Genomic DNA, 13796 nt, shown 5'->3' on the forward strand with positions numbered 1-13796 from the left:
ATCCCACTAAGATTGGTTGCCTCCAGCTTTAAACCCCATCAAATGTGGTGTAGTACTCTTGGAGTATGGGTGGTGTGAGGTATGAGTTGTTGCGGTCCAGGAATAGGTTCATTCGTGGATGAGGCTCGGCCCAAGCATGTGGAGAGCAGTCCTGAGCCTGGCTGCGGTTGAGTTCTGGAGGTTTTCATCTGTGGGGGCTGAGTCCCTTGGGGCAGGGAGTGGTCTCACCCTCCCTCTCTGGAGCACCCCAAATGAGACAGCCTGGCATGGAGTCCGGTGGCATGGTTATGGTGTGTGTCATCTTGTGTTCCCTTCGGGAGAGAAGGACATGCAACTCTGGATTGTGGCTGACGATGAGATTATCTGGCAGCAGCCAGAGGTGGCTTATGGGCACAACTGCTGAGTTACCGAAAGCAGGGGCTGAGTCCTTGCTTTGTATGCAGGTGCCCTGGATCTCATCCCAGCATCTCATGGTCCCCTGAACATCCACCAGGAGCAGCCTCTGAGCACTGCCAGGCATGGCCCCAAACCAAGCCAAAGAAGCAGGTAAGAATAGAACACACCGTGGTTCTTTGGCTTGGTTTGGGGGCCATGCCTGACAGTGCTCAGAGGCTACTCCTGGTGGATGTTCAGGGGACCATGAGGACTCAGTCCAGTGAGTCATCTGTCTGGCCCTACGTGCTTTTCTTTCTTGTTATGGGGGTTGGATTGGGCGGAGGGGGAGGAGGTGGTAGTGGACTTTATACCCCTCCCCCCACCATATCTCCCCAAAGCTGCATATGTGCATGGACTGGGTGTACCGGGCAGAAACCCTCCTGCCTGTGTGAGTGAGTGACTACTGAGTCTGCCCAGCTAATTTGATCAAATCACATATCCTGAATAACACCGATAAAAATAAAAGTTCACTCCTTATACGTGAACCACCAGGAGATTCTCCTAATCCTAGTCACATCTCTCCCTTTAAATTTAATCTGGTGGATTGGCCTGCTGAACAACATCTGATGTTTCTTAGAAACACAGATGAATAAAATTGTGGTGGTATCTATACTATAAATTGTATTAAAAGATATTGGGAGCAGAGAGATAGTACAGCAGGTAAGATACTTGCACATAATTGACCCAGGTTCGATCCCCAGCATCCCACATGATGCCCTGAGCACCACCGGGAATGAATCCTGATTGTAGAGCCAGGAGTAACCCCTGAGCATTGCTGGACATAGTCCAAAAACAAAACAAAAAGTTATTGTGTTCTGGGGTTGTGTCTCAGTGTTAGAACACTCTCCTTGTGTGTTTGAAGCTGATTTATCCCCCAGCATTAGCGTGGAGGTTAGGTTCTGAGGCAGCACTAGGTGAGTTGTCCATAAATGTAGAGCATTTCTGTGAGATATAGCGTCTACCTCAGGCTAGATGGGGGCTGCGTGAGACTGTACACCCCATGCTCCTGTAGCAGGAAAGCAGATCTCTTAATGGAGCCGAGAAACATGCCCCTTTTCTGTCCGTGACATCTTAGAGCACTTTGCTCAGTGCCAAAAGGATGTCAGAACCATCTTTTCCTGTATACAGGTTTTGTTTGTTTGTTTTGTCTGGGGGCTATGCCTGGCAGTGCTCAGGGCTTACTTCTGGCTCTGTGCTCAGGGATCACTCCTGACAGACTCGGGGAGCCATCACTGGTGCCAGGAATCCAACCTTGCTCAGCTCTGTACGTGCAAAGCACCCTACCTGCTATACCATCTCTCCAGCCCCTATGTGGGATTTTCCAAACTATAACTGGAGGTAGTCCCTGACCTGCTTTACAGATCAGGGGCAGTGTTAAGGTTTGGCCACACCTGGCAATGCTTGAGGGGTTTCTCCTGGCTCTGTGCTTAGGTTCCATTCCTGATGCTAGGGGGCCCTTATGTAATTCCCAGAATGGAACCAGTTTTCACCACATGCAAGGCAAGTGGCTTAACCCTTGTACTGTTTCTCCAATCCCTGCTTTGCAGATTTTCTTTTCTCTTTGTTTGTTTGTTTGTTTGGTTGGTTGGTTGGTTGGTTGGTTGGTTGGTTTGGGGTCACACCCAGCAGTACTCAGGGCTGACTCCTGGCTCTGCCCTCAAGGATCACTCCTGGCAGGCTCGGGACCATATCAGGTGCCAGGGACAAAAGTCAGGTCCGCCAGATGCAAGGCAAGCCCTACCTGCTGTGCTGTAGCACTCACCCTTCTGCTTTACAGACATTCAGATGAAACAACTTATCAAATAGGAAGTGGTGTGTGGTTGGGGGCAAACTGGAGTCTCCAGAAGGGTGGCATTTTATAATATTTATGAATTTAGTGTTTTGGACTTTGTTTTCAAGTGAGAATGCAGCACTTGTGTGTGAGAGTCTAGGATATAACCAGTGTTCACCAAAATGCATCATTACAGACTTGGATTTGTGTGTTCCTGCTTTCCCCCAACAGAACACTTCTCCATGTCCGACAAGCCACAGGCTTTCAGCCAATGTGACGGCTCCTTTGTCCAAACAGAAATTGGGAGCAGAAGAGTGGGACGAGATGGGTGCCTGAGATAGAAGAACAAGTCCCCACCCTACCTCTCAGGGACCCCTGTTTTACTTCTTTGAGCTTCAGATCCCTTGTTTGAAAGCAGAGATGTTAGTACCTAAGTCACCCCCACCCCACCCCATCCCCAGGCCAGTGTGGAGGTCAAATGTTATTAAACATTGAGGGTGTTTAAGCTACCCAACAGGTCATGTGCTCCTTCCTGCGTGCCACTGGACTCTGACAAAATGTGGCATCTGCTTCCACAAGTGAAGGAGAAGGGTGCTGAGGGTCTGCTGGTGGCCTTGAACTGAGTCCATTTGCTTGGGTTAAAGGTGGGGCAGGAAATCGGCAGAGGAACTGGAGTGAGCGTACCTGGCCCGGAGCAAGTGTCCAGCAGGACCATGTTCGGATGGACATCAGAGGGGTGTCTGGAGGCCAGTAGACACAGATAGTTTAGAGAATGGTCAGTCTAGTGCTTTTTAGAAAGCAGCAGAAAGCTGTCACCTGGTATTTCAAAGGGTTTCTGTAGGCCGCTGCCTTGATAATGTAGATCAAGTGAACCAAAATAATCGATTTCACTCATCTCCATAAAAGCAAAGAAATGACTCCAAAGTAGTCCTTCACCTGCCTGCTCACTTAAGATTTGAGTCTGGAGTAGAACGAACTCCACTTATTTGAAACCCCCCTCCCCCGCACACATGTGCGCGCGCGCGCACACACACACACACACACACACTGGTTTCTTCTTTCAAAATAACATTTATGGGTATTTTTTTCTAATTACAAAAGTAATAGATTATGGGTATTTTTTCTCATTACAAAAGTAATACATTACAGGTATTTCGGAGCACACAGGAAAGTTCCAAAAGCCTAAATGGCCAGAGATACAGCTCAGTACTTGCGCTTGCCCTGCATAAGACCTGGGGAGAATCTGGCAGCAGCCGAAAAGGAAAAAAGGAGAGAAAGTGGTAACCATGCCGCACGGAGAGCCATGCCGGGAGGGCTCTCCCCGTTCCTTTCTAACTGGGTTTGTTCACAGCGTTTCCTAATCTCTGTTGTGAATTTGTGCTGCTGCATTGTTTCTCTCAGAGAAAGAATGTATGAGGACATGGGCGACATAAACTCCATAAAAGGAATTGAAAGCTATGTTCCGTGCTGTCCTGAAAGTGGACACACATCAGACCCCATGCAGGTCCATGCTTCTCTCTTGGGGTTGTGCTGGTTGCACTTTCTGCCACTCTTCTGCTAGCAAGCACCCAGCGAGAGTGCACCTTTAGTGCACGGAGCTAGTCCCAGCAGGGTGACGGTGCTTGTTGGCATTGCACTCTGTGGGATTTCTCTTGAATCCTGGAACCCAACGTAGACTCTAGGAGCTTTGAAAACCAGAACGTTCATGTAGAGCCCTGCGGCACAGACTGGCTTGGGGGGAGGAAGGAGCCATTCTCCCGTGGGCTCCCGTGTTCTCCCCCGCGGGGATGCAGCTGCTGCCCACTGGCAGCGCTCCACACTGATACTCCTCAGCTCTGACTTGAGTTCTGAGTTTGAATCACTCTCAGATTCACAGGCCAAAGCACTCTAGAGAAATCATTGATTGACGGGCTTAAAAGAGAAAACGGGGCACTGCATTCATTCCATCGCCAAGGAAAGGGCCTTCTCAGTGAACAGCTTGTCTGTTTGGCCTTCCTGTTGATTCCAACTGGGCTGTTTTGTGGGCCCCGTTAAACTCAGCGTCCCTAGCCCCACGCCCACCCCCCCTCCAGTGCCAAGGCAGTTTCCCTGGCCCTGTCCCCCGTGTGTGTCCTGTGGTTCTGTGATGGTCCCTTGCTGAGCTCCTCTCCCTCTTCCTTGAGTCCCCGTCAGGTGTCCCTCAGTCCGAGAGATGTCTGTCCATGCGATGTCTTCCTCAGCTCTAATCACCATTGTTACTGCAAGTTTTTGGCACGTCCTGTCAGCTCACCCCGTTTTGGTCTTACGGTCCAAAGAGGGACAGCCTTTCCCCAGCGGTGGCATCGAATGGTGCTCTGGGTATGAAGGAGCCAGAGGAAAGTGGGTGACTCTCTGGCAAATGGGGTAACGGTATACCAATGCAGTAGCATGCGTGTGGGGATACATTTCCCCAAACAAGCCCTGGCTCACAGTGGAAGGCAGTGCCCAGGTCAAAGGCCAGGAAGCCCAGGTTAGATGCAGCCCCCTTGCTGTGAGCCTGACCACCTGGGGTTTCACCATTCCCTCCTCCTCTCAAGATTAGTCTTCCTTCCAGCATATGTGTTTATGGTGTACTGTAGCACTGTCCTCCCATTGTTCCTCGATTTACTCGAGCGGGCACCAGTAAACGTCTCCATAGTGAGACTTGTAAAAAATTAAAGGTCAGAGGGTCCAGAGAGGAGCAGGCCCCGGTTTATGGTGATTTATGTCTGAGAATATTCCTCATGGGTTTGCTTCTCGGCCCTGCATTTACACTTGCAAATCTGGAAGCAATCTGGGCTCCGTATTTAATTATCTTCCACAGACATAAGCTTTGTGGGGGGAGGCAGAGAAGGGCTGCTGGGTTTGAGGGCCTCATCTGGTGGTTCTCAGGGGTAGGAGTGACTCCTAGCAGTGCTCAGGAGACCAGATGTGGTGCTGGGGATTCGAACCAGGGTCGGCCGTACCTCAGGCCAGTACCTGACCCCTGTCTCTCTGGCCCCAGGCATAGACTTTCTGAGGGGGAGCTTAAAACCCAGAAGACCACTGGGGGGGTGATTCCACAGTCACTGCCCTCCTGGTAAGGGCTGGGGGAGAAGAGACGCCCCCACCCCGTGTGCACTGGTCCCGGCCTTTCCAGCCCCTCAGACCTGCCCTGACGCCAGGCCTGCTATTGTTCAGTTTCCCTGCTGGAAAAAGGACTTAATTCATTTGTAGACTGTTTCCCTTGTTTCTGCTTTTCCATTTCTTGTATTTTTTTCTTTTCCTCCTGTTTTTTCCTTTCTCACTTTTTATGCCTTTTGTCCTCTGCTTGTTTTTTACTTCACCTTCTCCTTGTCCCTCTCCACTTCCAATTTCCTCCTCTTTTTCCTCTTCCTTTTTGTCTTTCTCCGTCTCCTCCTCTTTCTTGTTTGGTCCTTTTTGAAGTTGAGCCCAGTGGCGGGACTCCGCGGCGTAGACCTCTCTCCTTCTGCCCTTGCTGTGTCCAGGAAGGTAATGTAACTCCCCTCCCTCATCCCACTGCCTTTCAGGGTCAAAGCAACAGTGCTCAAAAAGGGACTCAAAGCCCAACTGTTCTCTCTCTGTCTCGCTCTCCTTCTCTCTTTTCTCTCTCCCCCTCTCTCTTTTTCTCACTCTCCTCTCTTATCCCTCTCTTCTCTGTCCCTCTCTCTCTGCTCTTCTCTCCCCTCCCCTCTTCTCTCTCTCTCTCCTCTCTCTCTTTCTCTCTCTGTCTCATAGCCCTGCTGCAAAATTCCCTGAGTCTGTGGCAGTTCCCACAAGGTACAGTATCCCTGTGACTCGGAGGGCTGGGACATGGGGGAGCCAGACAGCCTGCAGTCACAGCCTGCCTTTCTGGCTGCGGTACTGCCGCCCCTGCAGTCCTTTCATTCTCCCGTCCGGCAGCTAGAGGGGCCAGGGCCACAGGCAGCTTTTGTACTGGTGGAGTCAAGGAATACTGTCCTTACAAAAACTGGTCTACACAAACGCCCCAAGCTCTTTTCCCAAACAACCACTGAAAGCAAACTTCTCTGCCCTGTGTCTTGCTGAGTGTGTGTGTGTGTGTGTGTGTTATTTTAAATTTTGTCTGATTTGAAATCTTGTGATAAAATTGTCATTGAAAAGGCATGTGGGACGGGGCAGGAGTGTGGTCATGACTAACCCTTGCTAACCTCAACTCTTCTCCATGGCTCTCACGTTTGACTCTCACCCCCGCCCTCCATATACCTTTGCTCATTGGCTGTGAACGGTCTCTTCCATGGCTCATGAGCACTGTTTGAATGTCTCCTAGTGGGATCTTTTGTCCTTGCACCCGGGGAGGTGGGAAGGAGGGGAGACGTCGCGGTGCGCTCATCACGTGCGGCGCCGGACAGCTTGCATGCCTCAGGGCTCCATCCTCCATGGCCATGTGGGCACACTGTGCAGAGACGCTCAGAAAGGAATGCATGGAACTGAGCATTAGGCTGCTTTAAAAGCCAAAGAACCAAGTCCATTGGGTTGGGAGAGGAGAGCCCCGGTCCCCGAACACTCTGGGCATGTGCTCCCTGTAGCAGGCTCAGCTGGGTAGGAGGGAGTTTCCGTCCTGCAGGCTAGGACCCAGAGGCACACCCAGGCCTCTCTGCCTGGGCATGAGGGCACGTCGCAGACTAACCCCCTGCTTGTGTGAGCACAGATCACCTCTGCTCTGCCGAGTGTGGCTCCGGTTGAGACACTAACTGGCTTCGGGCTTTGTTTGCTTTGTGTCAAGCAAATTCCAGTGCGGAAAGCTTTGTCTGACCATGTACAAGGAAATCGGGTGAGAAGAAAGTAGGCAGACAGTGAGTCAGGAGCCTCCGTTGAAAGTGGCCTCACACTGCTGGGCTTGGTCTTGACTGGGATGGAGCAGCCAGCTCAGCGACTCATAAGATAGAAGGGCTCCGAAGGGTCTTACACCAGGGCCTCTTAATTTGGGGCTGGACTGCAGGGAGCCCAGGAACACCCTGAAGTTCTGTGTAAAGTGGTTGGCAGTGTTCACCTGACCTGTGCGCTTTTCTAGGGGAGGTCATAGCTTTCCTGAGATTCCCAAAATGGTTAGTGATCAAAACATATTGAAGTACCGAGTCTATGGCCTTTTCCAAAAGCTTTGGCAAAACCTTTTTGTGGTCCAAGAGAAGTTGTCTTCTCTTGGGTGGTTTGAATTCTTCCATCTATCTGTGCAGTGAAGCCCAGAGAGTCAGGATGTGGGCACAAGTCATGGGTCGATGCGAGACAGCCCAGGACCCCCTGCTATCAGGATTGGGTCAGAACAGCAAGTGTCAGGGGTTTGCTGGCGTTTGTCTGCCGCTGGTGACAACCTGACTCTTGTTTTGGGATCTGTTGGTTCGGCCAACATTGGGGAAGGAATTTGTCATGAAGCCAGACAGAGCAGAGGTTGAGAAAAGATACTTTCCTGGTTAGGGTACAAAGAAGTGAGCCCAGTATGCCGCTTGCCTAGAGGGGCAGGGGCCCAGGGAAGGGGTTTGGGCTAGTGAGTGGAACTACAAGGAGGGCAGAGCCTTTAGGAATCCACAGTGGCCTTGTTCAGTTAGAGTCATTTCTTCAGCAAAATCCTAGTATCAGATATGAAATGAATTGTGGGTAGGGGGGGCGGAAAGATGGGAAATAGTGCACAAAAAACTTAAAACATACCAAAGAAGGGTCAGGGATGTAGCTCAGTGATCGAGCACTGGCCTTGCGTGTGTGAGGTCTTCGGTTTGATCCTTGACATCAAAAAGAAGAAAAAAGCGTTGAGCAGGGAGGGCCCGACCAGCTGTGACCGTGTTCCCCAGTGGATGGGGGCCCAGGGGCAGGACGAAGGGAGGCAAGTGCAGGCTTCTTGGGGAAGGACAGCGACAGCGCCACCCCCCGCCCCTCCACTGGCTGCAGGCAAACTGGGACCTGGCTTGGGAGTGTTCCGGCAGCATCTTGCTCGGCTCTTTGCACATTTGCCCCAGTGTGATGATTCCTGCCGGCCGGGGGAGGTAGCAGACACTTCTGCAGCCTGACGCAAGCGTTCTCTTGGCAGGCATGGGTAAGAAGGATGACCCCAAGCTGATGCAGGAGTGGTTCAAGCTGGTGCAAGAGAAAAACGCCATGGTGCGCTATGAGTCGGAGCTGATGATCTTGTAAGTGGCCTGGGGTTGGGACCCATTGTCCCTGCAGGAGTTCCTTCTTAACTTGGGGGGGGGGGGAAGATAGTTGTTTTCCCCCTCACTGTGCCTTGGTTTTCTCCCGCCCCAGCGCCCGGGAGTTGGAGCTGGAAGACCGGCAGAGCCGCCTGCAGCAGGAGCTGCGGGAGCGGATGGCGGTGGAAGGTGAGGACCGGGGTGAGCGCAGGCCGGGAGCTGGCAGGCCCGCTGCTCCTGGCTCTGCAGACCTGACGCCTTTGGTTCCTGCACAGATCACTTGAAGACGGAGGAGGAGTTATCAGAGGAGAAGAAGATCCTAAACGAGATGCTGGAAGTGGTGGAGCAGAGAGACGCTCTGGTGGCCCTGCTGGAGGAGCAGCGGCTCCGGGAAAAGGAGGAGGACAAGGACCTGGAGGCCGTCATGCTGACCAAGGGCTTCAGCCTGAACTGGTCCTGAGCTCCCGTCCCCCGCACGGACTGGCTGCCGTCGCCGCCACCCGGCCTGGCTGGGTTGTCCCAGCCCCTTGGCCTGTACCCCGAGCAGGCCCAGTGCCTCCTGGGAGCTTGTGTGTCCATGTGCCCCTCGTGGACGTGAGCACGCCACGTCGCTGCCGCGGAGGCCCCTGGGGAAGGCGACCGTCGAGATGCGTGACCTCCCTGGAGAGACCCGTCGTGCCCTCCCGCCCCAGGATGGGGAACGTGAGCGCTTGACTCGGATGTGAAAGGAACATGCCCTCTGCCCACACATCACCTGGCACAATGAGAGCGTGGGAGCTGCAGGCTCTTTCGTGCTCCCTAAAGCGCCACCAAAGAAATGCAAACAGGGCCTGAAAGCAAGATGAGAGTCCAGCCCCGGAGACTCGCCTGGGCTGGTGAGGGCAGCGCTGCCCTGCCTTATCTCGCCGGGGAAGCTGCGTGCAGAACTCACGCAAGTGGGGAGACCCAGGAGGGGCTGCTCCCCCACACACACTGGGCCCCAGGAGGCCAAATGCACAGGCCTCTCCGCCCCGGCCTGAGGCCTGTGGATTGCTGCGTTTTGCTTTTAATTCACAACCATTTTGACACTGGAAAAGACTGACTTTGGGGGACAAGGCTGAGGCTCCGAATTTCAAGCCCCGGTTGACGGGGGCACTGTCACTGTTTGGCGCGTCACATCAGCTCAGGAGATCAGCCTTATCCTTGGCATTTTTCCTATGTTTGCACATTGAAATGAAGCTGACAACCTGGTGAGATGTTCAGCCACTTTGTACCCTTATTGTCAACTTAACTTATTTTTTTAATACTTGAACAGAAGCAACTTCATTTTTCTATCTTTACTAGAGACACTGATCACCCAGCACCTGTATAGAAGCAGCAGAGGGTCTGCCAGTCCCACCCAGCATCCCCACAGACACGTGTTACATCACCTATTTATTAGCCTTCTTCGTCGTGTTACTGACCCCGCGGGCATCGGAGCAGCCGAGGGCCCATTGGTCCCTCGCATGCTCTTCTGTGCCCTCCTGTGCTCTTGTCCCACTCTCCTCCACCCACAGTCCACTCTGCCACCAAACCCGCCTGCACCGCCCATTTGTCCAGGATGAACTGCAGCTCTGGGGGAGGCTGCTGGCCTCTCCCTGTTGGCATCCAGCTCTGTAGGACCCCATTTTACTTTTCCCCTTCAGTTTCAGTGCCAGGGTTTCACCTCCCATGACCCATGACGTTTATTAAAGGAGCTGTGACAGGCCGGCTGGGATAAAGCGCAGTGGAGTCTTGTTACCTGTGTGGCTGCTGAGGTCGCCCTCGAGCCAGCCGTGGATCCCACCGAGTAAGAAGGCCATGCTACAGCGGGTGTTGGGATCCAGGCTAGTCTCAAAGGTGAGCACCTCCAGCCCTCCTCTCCCAAGTGAGGAGACTTCTCTGTCCCCAGATCTTCATGGGAAGACGGGGTGATCAGCACCGTGTCACTAGCTCCTTGAGCCAAACTGTTCACTTCTCATGATGTAGCCAAAGCCTGGCTGTCTATAGTCAGAGCCACTGTCAGAGAAAATCCCGAGCGAGGAAGGGCCAGGCTTGTCCACTCAGAATGCGTGATCAGTCTGCGGAGAAGTCCGTCAGTGCCCGGCCAAGCTTGGCGCTCCTTCCAGCCCGTTGTGTGGGGAGTGGCAGAGGAGAGAGAGCTGGCCTGGGAACTCTTCAAGGAAAAGATGGATTGACCTGGGAACTTCCATAGGGAACCACATTGTGCCTCGAGATGAACGTGCATTCTGACCACACAGGAGGAAAGAGCCTGTCTTACTCGTCACTGTGTCCAAAGCTGCCGTGTCTCCTGCGGGATCCAGACGTGCTGCTCGCCACCATCGTGGAGCTCTGACTTCTCTGCTGAGGCAGAGTCTCCATTTTTCTATTCTCTTAAAGAGGGGGTGAGGAGGGGATTTTCGATCCCATCTCTTCCCCCCAACCTTCCGATAAAATTGGAGCAGGACCAGATCTTTTTCTCCTGGGCGGTCCTTTCCTTAACCCTGTCCCCTCAGAGCTGTTCTGGCACTGGCCAAGCCGTGGAGAACTGTCTCTGTCCCTTGCAAGTCCCAGAAGAGCGAAGCCACAGTGCTCTGCTGTAGGTGACGTAGTGGGGCTGTAGATGTGACCGACTGTCCCGGCTGCGGCCTTCTGACACCTTCGTGTCCTCCCAAGCACACACTGCAGCTTGCAGCTACTGACAGAGGGGCTGAAGAAGACGAGAGAGAAGCTCCAGATATTCACAGACCTGCAAAATGTTCCAGAGCTTTCCGTCCCGACTGCACGGACATCAGGTCCAGTGAAGCACTTTCTATTTCAACTCCCATTTCATGACCACTCACTTGCAGTTCGAGTGCTTCAGGAAATGTTCTCCAAATGTAGAAGTGCACGCAGCTCCGTGTGCAGGCAGACGTTCTCCGCAAGAGTTGAGGTCCCTCGAAACGAGGGAGCCAGAGAGAGCTCTGAAATGCCTGCGTTTGCGTGGGTGCAGTTGCAAGGCTGCACCGTGCAGGGAACGAGGGTCACCAGGCGCAGTCTGAGGTGGGGTGGCCGCGGCCACGTGGGGTTCCAGTCCTGCTCAGATGGTATTTTGGGGCCTTTGCTCCCAGGAGTCATTCTTCAGCTAATTTAATCAGCAGTGATAGACTACTCTTTGTCCTTCCCAAACAAAACAGTTTCTCAGCGGGGCAGGAAGAAGAAAGTTTTAAAGAGAAATTTTTTAAAGGCGGTAACAACTGACCTTCAAAGGGGAATGGGTCATTTTATGCGCAATAAAAACTTTTAAAAGAAATCCAGTGTTTTTTTTTTCTTTTGTTCTTTTTTGCCCTGTTTTTTCTTTTCCTTTTTCTCTTTTTGGGTGTGGGGTTGTTGGTTTTGCCAGGGCCCCCTGGTGTATTCTTTCCTTTTCTCGGGGGTGGAGGGACACCCAGTATCGCTCAGGGTTACTCCTGGCTCTGTGTTCAGAAATCGTCCCTGGTGATGCTCGGGCACCATATGGGATGCTGAGGATCGAATCCAGGTTGGCCATGTGCTAGGCACGCACCCTCCCCACTGTGCCACTCTGCCCCCCTCTTCTCCAGGGTATTTCTTTTTTTGCTTTTTTTTTCGGGGGGTGGTCACACCCGGCGATGCACAGGGGTTACTCCTGGCTTTGCACTCAGGAATCATTCCTGGCGGTGCTCGGGGGACCATATGGGATGCTGAGAATCGAACCCAGGTCGGCAGCGTGCAAGGCAAACGCCCTACTCACTGTACTATTTCTCCAGCCCCTACAAGGTTCTTTAAAGGTGTGACCCAAGTGCAAAACAAACAAGCAGCATTCCTTTGGTCTGTGTTTGTTCTTTAAATCTTCCATTGCATTTTCACTCAGGCAGCAGACGCCCTCATATAAGACAATGTCTGAAGCAGCAGCGTGGTTAAGAAACTGCTCTGGAATGCCAAACCCCAGTTCCCTCATGCAGAGAAGAAAGTTCTTTGAAGGACGATGCTTTGCGGCCGAGCAGTCCTGCTTCCATTCCTGCCCGTCTTGCCCTTTGGCTTCACTAACTTGGCGGCTGTACTTGGGATGTGTAGCCTTTAGGCCGAAATCATTCCATGTCTTATTGACAGAGATACTCAGCGCGGAGTTGGGGCCAATCTACTTTCTTTAGACTTAATTCTCTTCGGCCTGGAATTGTTCCCCAGTGAGGACCATGAGCCTAGCCAACACTGTTTTTTTTAACAACTGAAACTCTTTTGGAAGGAGGGGCGCTGTGGGGAGAAGGGAGCAGGGACTATTGAGGGCTGAGCACATGCTTCGTATGCTGAAGGCCCAGGTTTGATCCCCAGCATCACACGATCCTCTGAGCACTGAGCCGTGCGCATCCTCTCCCTGTGCCCATCACGACTGGGTGACCCACAAGCCAAAACATTGCTTCCATCTCTGCACTGCTCTCCCTGGTGGAGGCAGGTCCCGCCCCCCCCCCCCCACCCCGCCCTGTTAGAGCAGAGCTGACTTCAGATCACCCGCAGAGCTGATTCCAAAGGTGCAGTGCTTCTCTCCTGAGAAGTAACGGCAAGGAGAGAGATGAACAGGAGACGACAGAAGTGACCTTCTTCAGCACCAGCTTCTTCCAGAAGGAAGAGTGAGCCCAACAAATGTTGGTGTGTCCATTAGGAACATACAGCCAGCCCATCTTCCTGTGTCTCTGAAGGAGGACTGGATCTTGGTCACTGGGAAAGGTGGTGGGGTGGGGTGGGGCGGGGTGTACCTGTGCCCCGGCTGAGCACCGTTTCTTCAGGAGCAGCTTTGATTTGTGCTCAGACAGGACTCAGCTGCCATCCACACTGACCCTTGGTGTCAGGACGTGAGGTGCTGGTTTTCATTGGGCAGCCAGAAAGGAAGACTGGTTGGTGCGCACATGAATACCCCTAATGTGTCCCCTCCCAGCCCTGAGTGGTTCCTTAGGAGTCAGTTGGAAAATGGTCAAGGGTAAGACTTGCCATTTTGGTGCTGGAGCGATAGCACAGCAGGTAGGGCGTTTGCCTTGCACGTGGCCAACCCAGGTTCGATTCCCAGCATCCCATAGGGTCCCCCGAGCACCGCCAGGAGTGATACCTGAGTGCAGAGCCAGGAGTATTCCCTAAGTATCACCAGGTGTGACCCAAAAAGAAAAAGAAAAAAAAAAGACTTGCCATTTTATTTTGCGATATGAGTGGTCCTGGCAATTCTGCTCTCTCAACCGTGGGGCCACACCTAGTTCCTGTCCTCACCGCAGCCAGCTGTGCGAGCACCCCACAACTGGAATATGTGGGCATTGTGGGCAGAGTGCAGCCCATCATGTAGATACGCACTCACTGCAGCCAAAGGAGTGAGGCCCCCACAAGCCTGTTTGTGACCCTGCACAAAAGCATTGTGGATTTTTGACAGAGATACTCAGTGCGGAGTTGGGGCCAATCTACTTTCTTTAGGCTTA

General features: G+C 52.8%; 1 protein-coding gene across 1 annotated transcript in view; it reads left to right on the forward strand.

Moving 5' to 3' along the window:
* MICAL3 (microtubule associated monooxygenase, calponin and LIM domain containing 3) overlaps positions 1-11628 on the forward strand; it is a 222558-nt gene extending 210930 nt beyond the window's left edge. Inside the window, exons 31-33 of the mRNA XM_056119952.1 lie at positions 8244-8343; positions 8459-8532; positions 8619-11628. Of these exons, the coding sequence (XP_055975927.1) occupies positions 8244-8343; positions 8459-8532; positions 8619-8803 (359 nt within the window). The 3' untranslated portion in view covers positions 8804-11628. The remainder of the gene's footprint in view (positions 1-8243; positions 8344-8458; positions 8533-8618) is intronic.
* The last annotated feature ends 2168 nt before the right edge of the window (positions 11629-13796 follow it).

The sequence above is a fragment of the Sorex fumeus genome, unplaced genomic scaffold, assembly GCF_029834395.1.
Source record: "Sorex fumeus unplaced genomic scaffold, SorFum_2.1 ptg000042l, whole genome shotgun sequence".
NCBI classification, from domain to species: Eukaryota; Metazoa; Chordata; class Mammalia; order Eulipotyphla; family Soricidae; genus Sorex; species Sorex fumeus.